General features: G+C 49.6%; 1 protein-coding gene across 4 annotated transcripts in view; it reads right to left on the reverse strand.

The window, feature by feature from the left end:
- The window catches only part of asap2a (ArfGAP with SH3 domain, ankyrin repeat and PH domain 2a), a 48,964-nt gene extending 37,705 nt beyond the window's left edge, over positions 1 to 11,259 (reverse strand). For all 4 annotated transcript variants that reach the window (XM_018731632.2, XM_029258524.1, XM_018731623.2 and 1 more), the window contains exon 1: positions 10,642 to 11,259. In XM_018731632.2, the coding sequence (XP_018587148.2) occupies positions 10,642 to 10,767 (126 nt within the window). In that variant the 5' untranslated portion in view covers positions 10,768 to 11,259. The remainder of the gene's footprint in view (positions 1 to 10,641) is intronic.
- Between the last annotated feature and the right edge of the window lie 3,120 nt (positions 11,260 to 14,379).

Raw genomic sequence — 14,379 nt, forward strand, 5'->3', positions numbered from 1 at the left:
CACACGAGTCCTGGGAGATCAGCTTTGTGCAGCATCCCAACACAACGCAAAGCCTGTGTGACCATTGACCGCTACATGCGGCGAGGGACGGGTTGAGGGCGGGGCCATCGCTTCCTCATTCGCATACAAGACAGGAACTAGAGTAACCGACTCCCCGCTGCGCCGCACTCCCGGTTTTCCCCAAACTGACGGAGCCCGGATTAGCTCTTGTGTACATTACTCACATCGCTGGCAGCGCAGCCCGATTTTGTATAAACACCTCTGACAAAGGCATAAAATTAAACCGCTACTGGGCTGCACTCGCAGCCATTAGCGAAACACTCGTGTCAAACAAAGCTGGCGACATCACCGTAGACGTAAATCATCAGTTCAATCATCGTTCGCACGTCACGGTGAACACGTCTCGGGACGGTTTCGTCGGCTGGTTTCCATGAAATTTTTCATTTTGAATCTTATCGCATTCGAGCTGCGCGCGCATTCATTGTGACACTAACAATCAGCCAAAATCCTAGAAAAATGTCATTAAAAAAAAAAATCTACATCTTGCATTTGACTTTCATTTGGGCCCAGAAGCTGAAACAGAGAAGAAAAAATTATGATCTTACCCTGTAAGAGTTATATGATACCAAGATACTAATGTGTTTAATTATATTTTCATCATTAGGCACCAAGGACTCCAACTAATTCAAAGCACACATTCCTCCAATGACTCCTTCAGCAGCGATTTACTAAATTAACTGCTCAGTTAATTAGACAATTACGATCCCGGTGTGAAAAAAACACGTTCGCACACAGAGTCGCCTGTGACCGTGACCAACGCCAAGAAGCGATGCGCTAACCGTCGGGGGGGTGAAATGCCGAAGGTACGCGGCTCCAGGCGAAACCGTGTGCAATTAGCCGTTTTAATCATTTCTTATTTTAATGGGCTGCTCCTGAAAGACGGAAGAGAACGGAAGACGGCGGAGGGACAAGTCTGGGAACAAAGGGGCCGGTTCAGCAGGTGCCCGACGTTCCCCGCAACGGCACGGAGGTTCGCGAACGACGCCGTCAGCGGGAAGTACGTGATGGAGCACGAAGAAAGAAAGGCGAGAACTTGACTGAGCCAATGAAACCATTATTATTTTTTATTTATTCATTCTGGTGACACCTTCCTCCAAAGGAACTTGGTGTGAGGTTTGAGCTCCTTACAGCGATTTACCCATTTATACTGCCGGGTAGCTTCTTTACTCTATCAATTCAAGGTAAACGCCATATTTAAGGGTACTACAGTAGGGGTTTCAACGCAGAGTCCTTCCAATTGCCACGCAACAGCTGCCGGTCCACAAAGTGATGACCCCTCGTCATGCTGGCCTCCTCCAAGACCTCCCGCGAATAAAACCCATCGGCATACAAGGGTACTTTTCCGATCTGGCTTACAGTCGGGACCACCTCCATCACACACACCTAAGCCAAAAGCCCCCAGAATGTTGTGTGCTCCTTCCCTGGCAGATGTTCAGCGGTTAAGGCCTCGACCTCAGTCCGTTTTCACAGCGTTGCGTTGTCTCAGTTCGGAGCCAGGAATGGCCGTCACCCCAGGTCAGCGGAACCCGAAGCCTCCACGTCAGTGTCTGCAGAGGAAGGGCTCCCAACTGGGGGGGGGACTGTCCAACGCAGATGACACAGGGGCCATGCTGCTCCCACTGGGTGAGCGCAGCGGATAATCTGGAAAGCCAATCAGCGCCCCACCCCAGGAGGACGGAAACACGAATCAGAGCCCCCGCTGAGGAGGAGGGAGAGGATCCGGCTCCACGACAAGCCCGCTTCTCCTCATAGACAAGGAAGCGGCACAGCTGGATGGTCGAGAGTCATCGTGAATCCGAAGAGGAGAGCCTCGCCGATATGGGGGTGTGTGGGTGCGAGCTGCAAAGTGCGAAAGTGAGCGCGGTCATCCGGGGTGGACAGAAACCCCGAATGAGACGCAACACAACATCCGTGTACCCCTCACGGTACCGACCCATTATCTGCCACCACTTATGCAAAGGTCACAGTGGTCCGGAGTCGATCCCAAAAGCATAGGGAGCGAGAGAAAGCACGCCCAGGACGGTACACCAGTCCATCACATGACAAACCCACGCAAAAGACCAAAGGCCGTTCGCTTCTCGTGATCCGGCGAATCGAGTCACGTTAAGCCGGCAACCGCTGCTCGGATTTGGTCCATCAGGAGATGGGACGTAAAGACAAGTACGGGATCACGACCCGTACGCGTCAAAGCTACGGAGGATCGCATCAAAAACCCCAACACCGGCGCCCTCGCGATTTCCGATGACTGTGAAACAGTTCATGTCTGAACAACAGTTGTGAGGAAAACCTCCAAGCACGCAGACGCACACGTACACGCCCCAACGGCAGCATTTGCTTTTGATATTTAAAAGCGTGCGAGCCGGCCTGCCTTTCATTAGCGCTCAGAGCGCTTGATGAAGTCTGTAAACAGCAGCAGAGCAATAAAAGCCTCACTGGAGACCCAGTGAACCCATGTTAAATGGGTCTGGGCTTCCTGAGTAAGCGAGGAGCACGACTCCCACCTACACGCATTAATACCAGCATTGCCAGCATTACTTCTTTGCTTAGCTCGTGTTTAACTTGCAGCCGAACATTTGACTGCAGCCAGTCGGGTTGAGCAATGCTCTCAAGAGTACAATAGCAGGGTCCTTCATGGGGCGTGAAACCGCAACCTTCGGGTCAATTTCGGATTGAACTTGTGGCTCTTGATGCGGCTCAGCTCCGTGCCATTACTGCACTGTGTTAAACGGAAAATTCATCGCTGAACCTCAATTAGCTCAAACTGGACATGCTCCAATGGCTAATATTTAAGGTAATTCATAGGGGGTGACCATTAAAAATGCGGTAAAAAGTACTGCTAAACAGAGTCAAATTCAGAACAATTTATTGCTCGTAGTCCAATTCATTGGTGCAGTTACAAGATGTAAGAAGAAATAGGTTCAATCCACTGGGTGATACAATTTGACCAGAGGAGGAAGGACATGAATCTCTTGTAGAAAAGTAACAGCATTAAGGGGTGGTTGATTGAGCTACAACAAGAGCCCCTCCTCTGAAAAATTATGCCTATTTGGCTAATAAAATACAACAAACCCAATCAGTACTGATGCAGGACTAGATTCCAAATTTGAAAACCGGAGCTTCTCCATCTCTGAAATCCCTTCTATGAAATTAAAAGACCGTTAAGATCTGCGTTGCTATTGGCTGAGAGGTAGTGATGGGGGCGTGGCCTCTGCAGCCTGCATGGAATTGCAAGAAAGAAATCCCTGTAACTGGCAGGACGTTGGAGTCCTTCTCAAGTCCCTTCAGCCTCAGAGGAGAGAACAAATAAATCGGGACTCCATTCGAAAGCAGATACATTGTTCCCTCAACAAACTCTTTGAGAGAACAAGCTTTTCTAGGCCATCGGCCACAGTCCCTTAAACTGTCAGACAAAAGCCAAGGCACCCTGTTGACCCAGCTGACCCAATTAAAGGGGTTTCTTCCTCACCCCACCAATAGACTTCCTTCAGTCCATCAAGGTCAATCAAGGTCACACGCGTCAAACCTGCCCAATGTGGGGTTGTGGAGGTCATTGGCCCCACCCCAAACCAAGCTGACTCCAGAAAGACCCATGGCCTTGTTGTGACCTGGCAGAAGGCCTCTCCATGGCCTTGGCCCCCTGGAGAGATCCCAGCCTAATGCAATAACCTCGAGCTCCCAGACAATCTGCTCCAGACACAATGGAGAGCACCAAACACCCAGCTGCTCTTAAGCCTCAAACAAGGCCAGAACAAGGCCTAAGGTCAAGCCGCCCGTTTTCCTAATGCCCCAGGAGCCAGTGCAAATATAGCTTTAGTGTTGCATGCCGGGCTGTTTCTACAGGAGCCCTCTATTACTAGTAATTATTAATTGATTTTTAGCCTCTGCTGACTAAGGCAACATGCTACATATCTACCCATCCACAACAAAAGTGCTTCACAGCGGAGCGCAATTTGGTTTCCAACCTCCGCCGTCATTAACAGCAAATCTTTCCGATTGGCTGCCTTTTACCTCCATCAACTTGCAGTCTGCCTGCAGGGGCAGTTAAAAAAAAGCAAAAACAGGCAAATGAAAATTTAAAAACCATCTTCCTCAGGTTAGCAGCTAGTTGAGACCAGGCAGAGCTGTGCCACGCCAGCCCAACAAAGACCGCCTTCATTTCCAGGTTTGGGAGAGGTCGGAAGGTGTGGGGTTGCTGGGGTCTGAGGAGGATTTGGCTGGCAATTAATTCCTCTTCCCGTCCGTTTCATCCAGCAGTCCTCCGAGACTCCCTCAGGGCTGGAGGGGCGAAGGAGATCCCAGCAGAGATACAATTTAACCTGCAGTAAGTCAGATAAGCTTCTTATGGGGAAAGGTGGCCCGATGCGACCGCAGTTCAGGGTCCTGGCTTGCTGTGGCGGGATCTTTCCGTGGCACCAAAACAATCAGTTCAAGCCCGTCTACGAATTCATAATCCCTCATTTATGAGTGCTGGTTAAAACTTTCCGCCAACCTGTTCCAACCGCAAAGCTCTTCCTCTGCCTGGCCACAGCCGAGACACTACAAACAAAACGTTCACTGGGCTCGTGAATCGAGACCAGGAATGGGGCGCCAAACAGTCTGCAGCGTTTGCTTTCCCTAACCCTTGACCACACCTGGTGCAAGACCTTGGAGAAAGTTTAAAAAAAAAATTTAAAAAAAAGTAAAACTCTCTCTCTACATCAGGGAGCTGTTGGGTTAGGGGTTTCTGTTGATATTTTGTTCAAGACACATCCTATATATGTCATCAAAAGGTTTCAAAGGGCTACTGGTGACAGTCTAGAGGTTCCTCCACAGCTCTGATCCACCAAGTCCAATGTTTTGTTAAGAGTCGTCTCCAAGGTACCATCATCATGCCTCAGTAACCATCCTCTCCATTTCTGCCCTAACTCATCCAAGCTACTTGTGGCATCTACCGGTCCCCAACACTCAAACACGTGGCCACATCGCCGAGGCGCGTTCCACACATTACTTGACGCGCTGGACCACGACAGGCACCGGCAGCTGTTCCAGATGCTGGGAACGCCACGATGCTTTATCCCTAGAAATTTCCCAAAATTCTCTGCAGAGAAACATGCCACAGGGTACAACACCCTTCCGGCACATTCCTGGAACTCTGGCATGAGGAGGATTTGGGTTTCACCCAGATTAAATAGCGGGTGATCGAAATGCATTCGCTGACAGAAATCGCACACCTCAGGCCGCCTCGGTTCACTTAAAATATTCACAGTGCAACAATATCTTTTCAAAATAAAGGGAACATAGTTGAGCGGAGTTGAGCCACAGCTGCAAACAGGCCGGTCATGACCCGGGGCCCTGTATGAGAGCAGCACCTTGGTGTTTGCACAATGAGCTGGAAACTCGTAAAAGTTCCCACAATCCACCTGCCAGCGCTCAAGTAGGGCGAGGTTGTAGCTCAGCTGGAAAAACTCTTCTAGATGCACAATAAACTGGAGCACAAGCCTGCTGTTTGACTTGCTCCTCCGTTTCATTTTCGTTCCCCCTTCAGAAAAAGGAAAAAAAAAAAAAAAAAAACGCTAGCAATTGGCAGAGCTCTCCAACAGAAGGAGCTCCAGCACCACCACACCTCATCACCACCAGGGTTTGTGGTCCACCTTCTCAATCTAGTGTAAATATCCAACCATCGCTTTGTACTTAAGCTTCATCAGGGTAGTCTTTTCCTCAGGCTCTGAATCCACCACTACGTTTACTCAGATTTTTAATTTCCGCGGTCGGTCGGCTCTAAATGACAACCACTGCCATTGTGCGGACGTGTAATTTAACAACCAGCCATTAGAGAAAAAAACATGACCCTATGGTGAAAAAAGTACATTCCCCATCGGTGCCAACGCACTGAAGGGGGGCATAAATTAGTCCGCAGAGCTCGGAGTATCGATCCCCACTCCACTTAGCATCCACTCTGCCTCCTGCTGCAAAGATTTTGTTCGGGGCCGTACACCTCAAAATAAATAAAACATGAAGGCCCAAGAGAAACGGCAGTAGTCCGGACTTCGGGACCCCATAAGAGCAGCACTTAGGAAGCAGACGGGCTTTCAGGACAGAGTGACGCTCAGCAACAAAGTGTCTGAGGAGCCCTGGCATTCCCTTCTCACCATGTCTGAAAAAGGCTGACCTTCTGGAAGCTTCTTTCCTGGTTGACCAGCAGCCATCTGCACCCAACCACAAGGTATCCGGATGACGATGGACTCGATAGTGCCAAACGGCTGAGGTGGTCAGCGCGACAGGGCAGCTCAAATACCTCAACATAGAAAAGGTGTGTATCTGTAGTTCTCACACTAACTGGGCGGCAGGTAGCGTAGTGGTTGGAGTCGCCACCTTGGAAGATCCAGGTTCAAATTTCAAAACCATCTCCATTATCCATTCGCCAAATATTGGTTAGAGCAACTGCCTATGGATTGGAAGAACCCGGGTTTGAATCCTACCGCAATACTCTTACTCGAAGGACTCACCCTAAATCGATACAGTAAAAAGTACCCCGCTATATAATCATGCAAAAGAACGGCAATTGGCTTCACATACAAACCCCAACATGGTAAGACACTTCGGACAATTGTGTCACATACTGTAAATGAATCAAGGTAAAGCAACCCAATAAAAGTTTGGTTCCTTTAAGATCTAAGAATGCTGTAAAAGCACCCTGCTGTCAATATGCCAAGGCATAAAGTGCTCTCTCTCTCACACATACCTGATCTTCATTGTCCTTAAAACTTTCCCAGCACTCAGTACTGAAAAACCAAACCCACCACAAATTCTCACTTGGTTTACACAGAGAGAGAGAGAGAGAGAGAGAGAGAGAGAGAGAGAGAGAGAGAGAGATTAAAACTCTCATTGAGATCCTCTCCCTTCACCACCGCGTCATGTGACCTGTGATCATCATCGTCATCAACTGGCTAACGGCCGTTCCGCTGCCCGCCGTGGCAGCTCGCCAGGAAGGAATTTAGCAAAATGCTGTTGCGGCACCAATCGGTCTCATTAACCACTGAGCTTCTTTCACGAATCAATAAAGAAAGAAAAAAATGCGAATGGACCTCTGTCACGTCAGATCTCCTCCAGGAGTCGATCTATACACTCCCTGACAGCGAGAGTCTATAGATAAAGTAATCCATCAATTGGGATCAAGATGCGCTGTTAGGAATGAATAAAGAGGCCAAGTTTGACACTAGAGCAGAGTTGAAGGTTAGATTTCTATACGTTCATTACGGGTCCATCACTCCTTTTGGAGGGAAAGTTACACTTTTATACATTTTCACATTGAATTGCTTTACAACTTAGTCCAAGTGTAAAGAGTGAGGTTACAGCTCAAACAAGGGAGGCGAAGATACGCAACCTAACCGTCGCTAAATTTGAGTGGCGCTTTGAGTCGAGTTTACGGAAATAATTTAATCCGAGGGTCCTTAGCTGTGCATCATAAACGGCTTCTTCTGAAATTCATCTGTAATGACTCGACTCGTTGTGCGTTCTTCCACGGTGCTGGAAAAAATGCCAATCATTGCGAGGTGGGAAGCGACCGCGCCGCCGGAGCGGATGGAGGGTAACGAAGGAAGCAACCGCCATACGGTTTTGGAATTCCTTCATCTGCACTCCACCCACCACCACAGATTGTCCGGCTCCTCATCCACTGGGGACCCGGTGGTCGCCAAACAAACAGCAAAGTCAACCGCCCCCCGCCCCCCGGAAACTTCCCTGCAAGGACCTTCACATCTGCTGGACTCATGAGGGACTGGAGTCTGAAGAAGCTCCTCCTGCAAACATCACGCAATATGAGACCAAGCGTGGCCCCCAAGGACTCATCGGGTAATAATTAAACCGATCGGCTTAAGAGTCAATCGTCTGCAGGGACATCCGCCTGTCAAACTAGGTAAAATTCCTGGTAAATAAGCCTTCCGCATGATGCGAAAGCAACCGGCTCCTCAATGAAGGTTCACCTCGAGGCCCAGCCACAGCATCACGCACCATCAGGCCTCCCGATTAAAATCCCCGGCTTTAATTTACCGAGAAACAAGACGCCAGGCTCTGGGATTATTAAAAACCACGTCACTGCAGACCCCAGACTTCTGTTTCAAACAGCTGTTTAAACACAATACGTGGAAACATTTGGGCTCCTTCTTGGAGTCACGCTGTGCCGTCTTAACTGAGCCAACAAATTTTGCCGAGTTGGACATTTGTCGTCACGCTCCTGACCCAAAAGAGTCGTACATTTTTCAGTTATGCCTCCATACGTTCCCAATTTTCTGGACCCTTGACCTGGAGGACTGATCCAAAGAATGGGGCACAAGGACCTCATGGCGGGTTTGCGATCAGCCAGAAGAACGACCCACGAGTGGCATCAGACCGAAAATCGAAGGTTTGGAGGTCTTGGAGGCAGATGGACCAGCAGTCGGTCGCGATTCCTGGAGGCGCAGGTGGAGAATCCATACGGATTCATCTCACGCCATCGCCAGGGCCCGTTCCGAAAACCGCAGAATTACGGACTGCTTCAACAAACCCGTTTTCAATAAATCTTTACCAGATCACTAGTGCACACTCATATGTTGCAATTAAGAAATAAACACCTACGTCTGAAAATCCGTGACATCAATAATGCTCATCTAAATATTTCATTTCAAAGCAACAAAATATACTCGGGAAACACAATAGGAAAAAAAGAAAAGGTTTTAAAAGCATCCCAGACCATCCCCCGCATTGTTTTCCAGCTAATATTGTAATAATATAATAAATGGTATTGTAATGTTATATTATTACATATATTCTATTAATGATTTGGGTTAAAACACGGGTTGCGCTATCTGGAAACCAGACGCATTCCGGCTCTTTACCTACATTTACCTCAGTGGGAAAAGGGTGTAAAACACACCGCTTCGGATCTGACCCGAATATACAGTACAGCCTCTCGGAAACCAAACTGCACACATCCTAAATAATATCTTAGAGGGAATAAAAACAGAATAATTGCTCCAAACTGCCCCAACAATGCATAACATCCACAGCGGGCTCCCCCCACCCCCCCCCGTCTGCCGCACCTGTCGCACCTGTAGCGTAAACTCAAACCAGAAGCACGGTCTTGATTTTGGGTTTACAACCTGGCACCATCTGCAAGGCACGCAGCGGGAGTCGCAAATCCATAGCAATATGGAGGCGGCGCTCAGCTCCACCCTCAGCAGGTGAGGGAAGGGGGGGTCTAATCCCTGGGGGGGGGGGACCTGCAAGTGGCAACACACACCTGCAACGAACCCAGCAGTGTGACTGAACGCACATGTCAGATTACAGCAAGAGCACATGGAGCCCATCTGACAGGGTGACGTTCCGTCATACGCTGAATACGTGTGCAGAGACCCCCCCCCGCCACGTCACATCATCACACTGAACACACAGGAGGGATTTCCACCCCGTTTATCCCCCCACCCATGACAAGGAACTGGACGGCAACGCCACTGAAGGAGCAACAATAAGACAAAGAAATCACTGCAGAGGTGTGTGTGTGTGTGCACTGGAGGGGGGAAATCACAGTATTTGTGGGAAACACACACATACACACACACACACACACAACTGTCTTCTGTTAGGGACCCAGCCTACACCTCCATCAAACAGCGACCCAGTGATGGACGTCTCCTAATCGCCGGGACACCTCATCCAGCCGGCGTCCCCATCTAATCACAAGTGACGTACTGAAGCGTGCGAACAGGCCACGAACCCCCACCTGCCGCAATTACCACCCCTGCACCAGGGTAACTGGTACAACTGGTGTTTAACAACACTTCTATAGCCACAAAGGACCGCTCTCCCGCTCCCGCCGCGCAGGACGCGCTCGGCCTCGTGTCCTCTGGGCGTAACTTCCGAAAGACACAACTGACGATAAATAAAGCGCACGATTATGTGCGAGCAATACACTGATGATACACACGATTTGTGCCACGGACAAGTATATAGGGGACGGACACGGTGTTGTCTCACGCGGTCTCCGGGTTTCTTCCGATGGACGCGCTGGGTCTCTAACGGGTACAGCGTTGTTTCAGTGGGATACAATGTCTCCTGTGATGGACACCGATGCGTGACAGTTGCCGTCTTGCACGCGACGATGGACACTTGCACAAGACAGTATCCATCAGGGACACTCCACGTTGATGTTTTTTTTTTCCTACTCTGCGTCGTGTTCAATAGATACCGTTGTGGGCAATGGACACTGGACTGTCCCTGATGGGTACTGATGTGTGTGTTCAGTGTAATGGACACGATTGCGCTGTCCCTGATGGATACTGTCTTGTGAGTTAGTGAGTCCTCCTGATGGATATCGAGTTGCGCACAATGGATGGACACACTGTCTGTAACTGTCCCCAATAAGCATTGTGTTGTGTGATGGACACGCGCGCGCGCGGCACAGTTGAGTCCTGTCCCCGTGGACTCACACACACGCGGCGCGCGCGCACAGTTGTGTCCCTGATCGGGGACACACAGAGTTGCGTCCTCCTGAGGGACGGACAGACGGACGGACACACACACACACACACAATCAACGTGTCTCTCCTGCTGCTCACACTGACTCACCTCCTCGAGCGCCGTCACCGTGTTCCTGCAGTGAGACATGCGGGTGGTGAAGTTGGAGGCGGTGGGCGACTTGTAGTCCTCGTTGGTCTCGGCCACGAACTCGGCCACGGTGATCTGGTCCGGCATCGCGGCGCGTCCCTCCTCCCGTCTGGACCGGAACCCCGCGCGCTCTCGATTCTACCCGCTCCGCTCCGCTCCGCACCGCACCACGCCACACGGCGGGCGCGCGCAACTTCACAACAGAGACGCCCGGCAGGTTCCCGTGACGGAAATCATCATGGTCGGCGCCCTACGGGCTAGACCTTGCCGTTTGCTTGGGGTTTTTTTTGTTAGTATTTGAAAGGCAAAACCCCGGCACCGCGCGCTCCTCGTCCCCTCAGTAACAGTAAAACGTGTGTCCCCGCCAACCAGGACCCCCCCGGGAATCCTGCACAGCAAACGACCGAAAGTCCTGCACCCCTCCCTTTAACCGTAACCCCCAGTCAAAACAAAAAGGGGTGGTTGGGTGGGGGGGGTAAATACGTCCAGACTTCTTTAGAGCGACGAATCGGCGTTGTCCGCGCGCGTCTCTCACAAACCGAACTGACCGTAAACTTGTCTACACTGGAAACAACGGATTTCAATGAGGGCGCAGAAATTGACAAAGTAAAGGTGGAGGGGGGCCGTCAATGGATACGCGCTGGCCAATAGGAAAGAAAGACAGTCCTTGCCCACCCAATGAGAATCATCCTAGGGCGTGGCTACTCCTCGCTAGCCAGACTGCCCAGGCAAGTTTAAGGTGGGACTCCGGAGTAGTCCGCTAAACCACTGCTTCAAGTTCCGCGAATTTAAGGTGGGACAAAGGAGGCGTCTCACTGTTTCAGATTCACCTGTTTAAGATCTAGAGCTAGAGATTAGGGCATTGTCTCACGGACCGTTTCATGTGTCGCGACTCTTTGGGGGGGAGTGGACTTAAAGACAGTTTCCACAGTTTTAGATTTAAACCGCTTCTACAGTTTAAGGAGCCGCAGGAACGTACCGCACTGCCCCACTGACTGCAGGTGCCATGTACTTAAGGAGGAACAAAAGAGTTGGCAAACTATAACACAGCTTGTTTTCTGCGCCTTGAATTTAAGGAGGAACGGGGGAGTTAGGAGGTCCGTCTCATTGTTTCAGGTTCAACGAGTTTAAGGTGGAACGCGAGCGTTGCAAAACAACAGTTTTGGGTACCATTCCATTCGTTTGTGAAACAGGACGCTGTTGGAATGTCGGACTAGGCTTCAGACGCCGCGAGATTTTAAGGTGGGACATGAGAGATGAGCGCTGTCTCACCGGCCGTGTCAGGTGCCACGCGTTTAAGGTGGAACAGGAGAGTTTTTCCAGCTCCCTTTCAGGTGCTGCAGTGTCGCAGAATTTCCCGCGTTGGGACATTGTGTCCAGTTCCCAGTGACAGAGAGAGGCACTGATTTACCCTCCCTAATACAGAATATACACCTGCACTTACATTCACCTGATGCTTGTTCCCAAAGCAACTTACAGTGTTAAGATACTTACAGTTATTTTATTTTACCCATTTACACACAAAAAAGCACACACACAGTCTGAAGCCACTTGTCCCAAACAGGGTCATGGTGAGCTGGAGCCTAACCCAGCAACAGAGGGTACAAGACTGGAGGGGGAGGGGACACACCCAAGTCCATCACAAGGGGGACTTGAACCCCAGACCCACTGGAGAGCAGGCCCAGGCCAAACCCACAACGCCACTGCACCCCCATACCCCAATTATACAGCTGAGTAATTTTACTGGAGTAATTCAGGGTAAGTACCTTGCTCAAGGGTACTACAGTTGGGGGGATTCAAACTCACAACCTTTGGGTCCAAAGGCAGCAGCACTAACCATTACACCACCTGCTGTTCACTTGCATGAATAGCTAAAGTACATTAATATTAATATTTAGTGACTTTCTGATATTTTAATGTGATTTGTAATCTCGATTTCAGTATCATCTTTAAATGCGTTATTTCTTGGAGGGAAATAAAGACTGCAAATTTAGCACTGATGCAAGACTTTGTAAACCAGAGTCATTTCCCCCAGGGTAATGGAACATACTTACCAGATAGGTAAGGCAAGTAATTGAAACTAGGTTGTGGAGTGAAAACAACTGCTGCATATTAATTTACCGTAGTAAAACTGCTTTCGGTGCAGTTAACATTTATCCTCCTGCTACGTGAAGTTTTTAGCATCTCGCGGCACCGTACGACACCGTTATGGGGTCACGGGGAGTGGCCAAGCACACCTGTCCCACCTGCGCATCTGGAGACCCCAGAAGTGAGAGTTCAATACAGTCTCAGTGGGTCTGGAACAGAGAAGCTCCTGAGGTCCTGGCTGATGAAGATAAATCAATGTCTAATTCCTGACCCTGCTTATCCACTGGAGCCCCTTTGAATTGGTTAAAGTAAGAATTTGGTTTCTCTCCCAGTCTGAACAGCACTGAAAAGAACTTATTACACCAATCAGGTATTTTATGACACTTCTGGAAGTGCCTATCTTCGCTTTCATATGCACTCTTACGATGTTTTACATTTAAATAATTCTCGAAATAATTGTTTTTAATGAGATCTGGATCCCACGTTGCCCTCCGAAGGAAACAAATGACGATCATCAGTACAGTGACTCACCACGGTACCATTGACTGTATATCAGTTCGGCTGCATAAAAGTTTTTTCCTACAAACATTGACGTGGTAAGGAACGACTTTCAAAGAAAGCTTGTAATAGGGTGGCATGGTGGCACAGTGAATAGTACTGCTGTCTCACAGCGTCCGGCTGGTGCAAGAGGGTGTGGGTTTGATCGCCGCTCAGTTTGTGTGGAGTTTGCATGTTCTCCCCGTGTCTGTGAGGGTTTCCTCTGGGTGCTCTGGTTTCCTCCCACAGTCCAAAGACATGCTGTTCAGGTTCCCCCATAGTGTGTGAATGACACAGAGGGAGTCTGTTCCACTGATGTATGGATGAGTGACCCAGTGTACGTAGTGTCTCTAGCAGTGTAAGTCACCTTGGTGAATAAGGTGTTTGGGCTCATAACACTACATAATATCCAGTGTAAGTTGCTTTGGAGAAAAGCATCTGCTAAAGCGAATAAATGTAATTGTAGCTCACACTTACTTGCACATTGTGAACCTTGTTTAAATGGTGATAAATTAAATTGTCAGCATATTGAAAACAGTCACAGCCCTGTAGGAAATGTTCTCCGTTCCAGTTTCCACCAGTGTGGGGGATGCTGTTAATATGTAAGCGTGTGGAGACATGTCTGTGGTGCCAAAGGACACCCTGGAAGATGAGACTGCTGTTTCAGGAGCTGGGGGGGGTCCGAGGGAGATGCCTGGGTGTCGAACCCAATCTGGGATGACTCATGACAGCTGAGACGGAATCACAGTATGTATGCGAGGCAAACTCTGTATTCCAGTGGGTAGCAATGGTTCAAGGCTGATGGGGGGGGTTCGAGAGCCGTTCTGGGCGGGAGGGGACTGTGACTCACAACAAGCATTCAGCTTAAAGTGTCTTTCCGTTCCTGTTTGTGTTGTTTTCTGCAGCAGTAGGAGTGACTTCAAATGACCTGCCAAGTGTTACAGGCGCTGGTCCTGGAGGTTCAGAGTCTCTCCTGGAAGCACAGGGCATTATGCAGAGTTCACTGTAGACAGGATCATAGCCCATCATAGTTTGACTGTGTGAGGAAACCAGAGCACCTGGAGGAAGCCCACA

This window comes from Scleropages formosus, chromosome 15 (genome assembly GCF_900964775.1).
Source record: "Scleropages formosus chromosome 15, fSclFor1.1, whole genome shotgun sequence".
NCBI lineage: Eukaryota > Metazoa > Chordata > Actinopteri > Osteoglossiformes > Osteoglossidae > Scleropages > Scleropages formosus.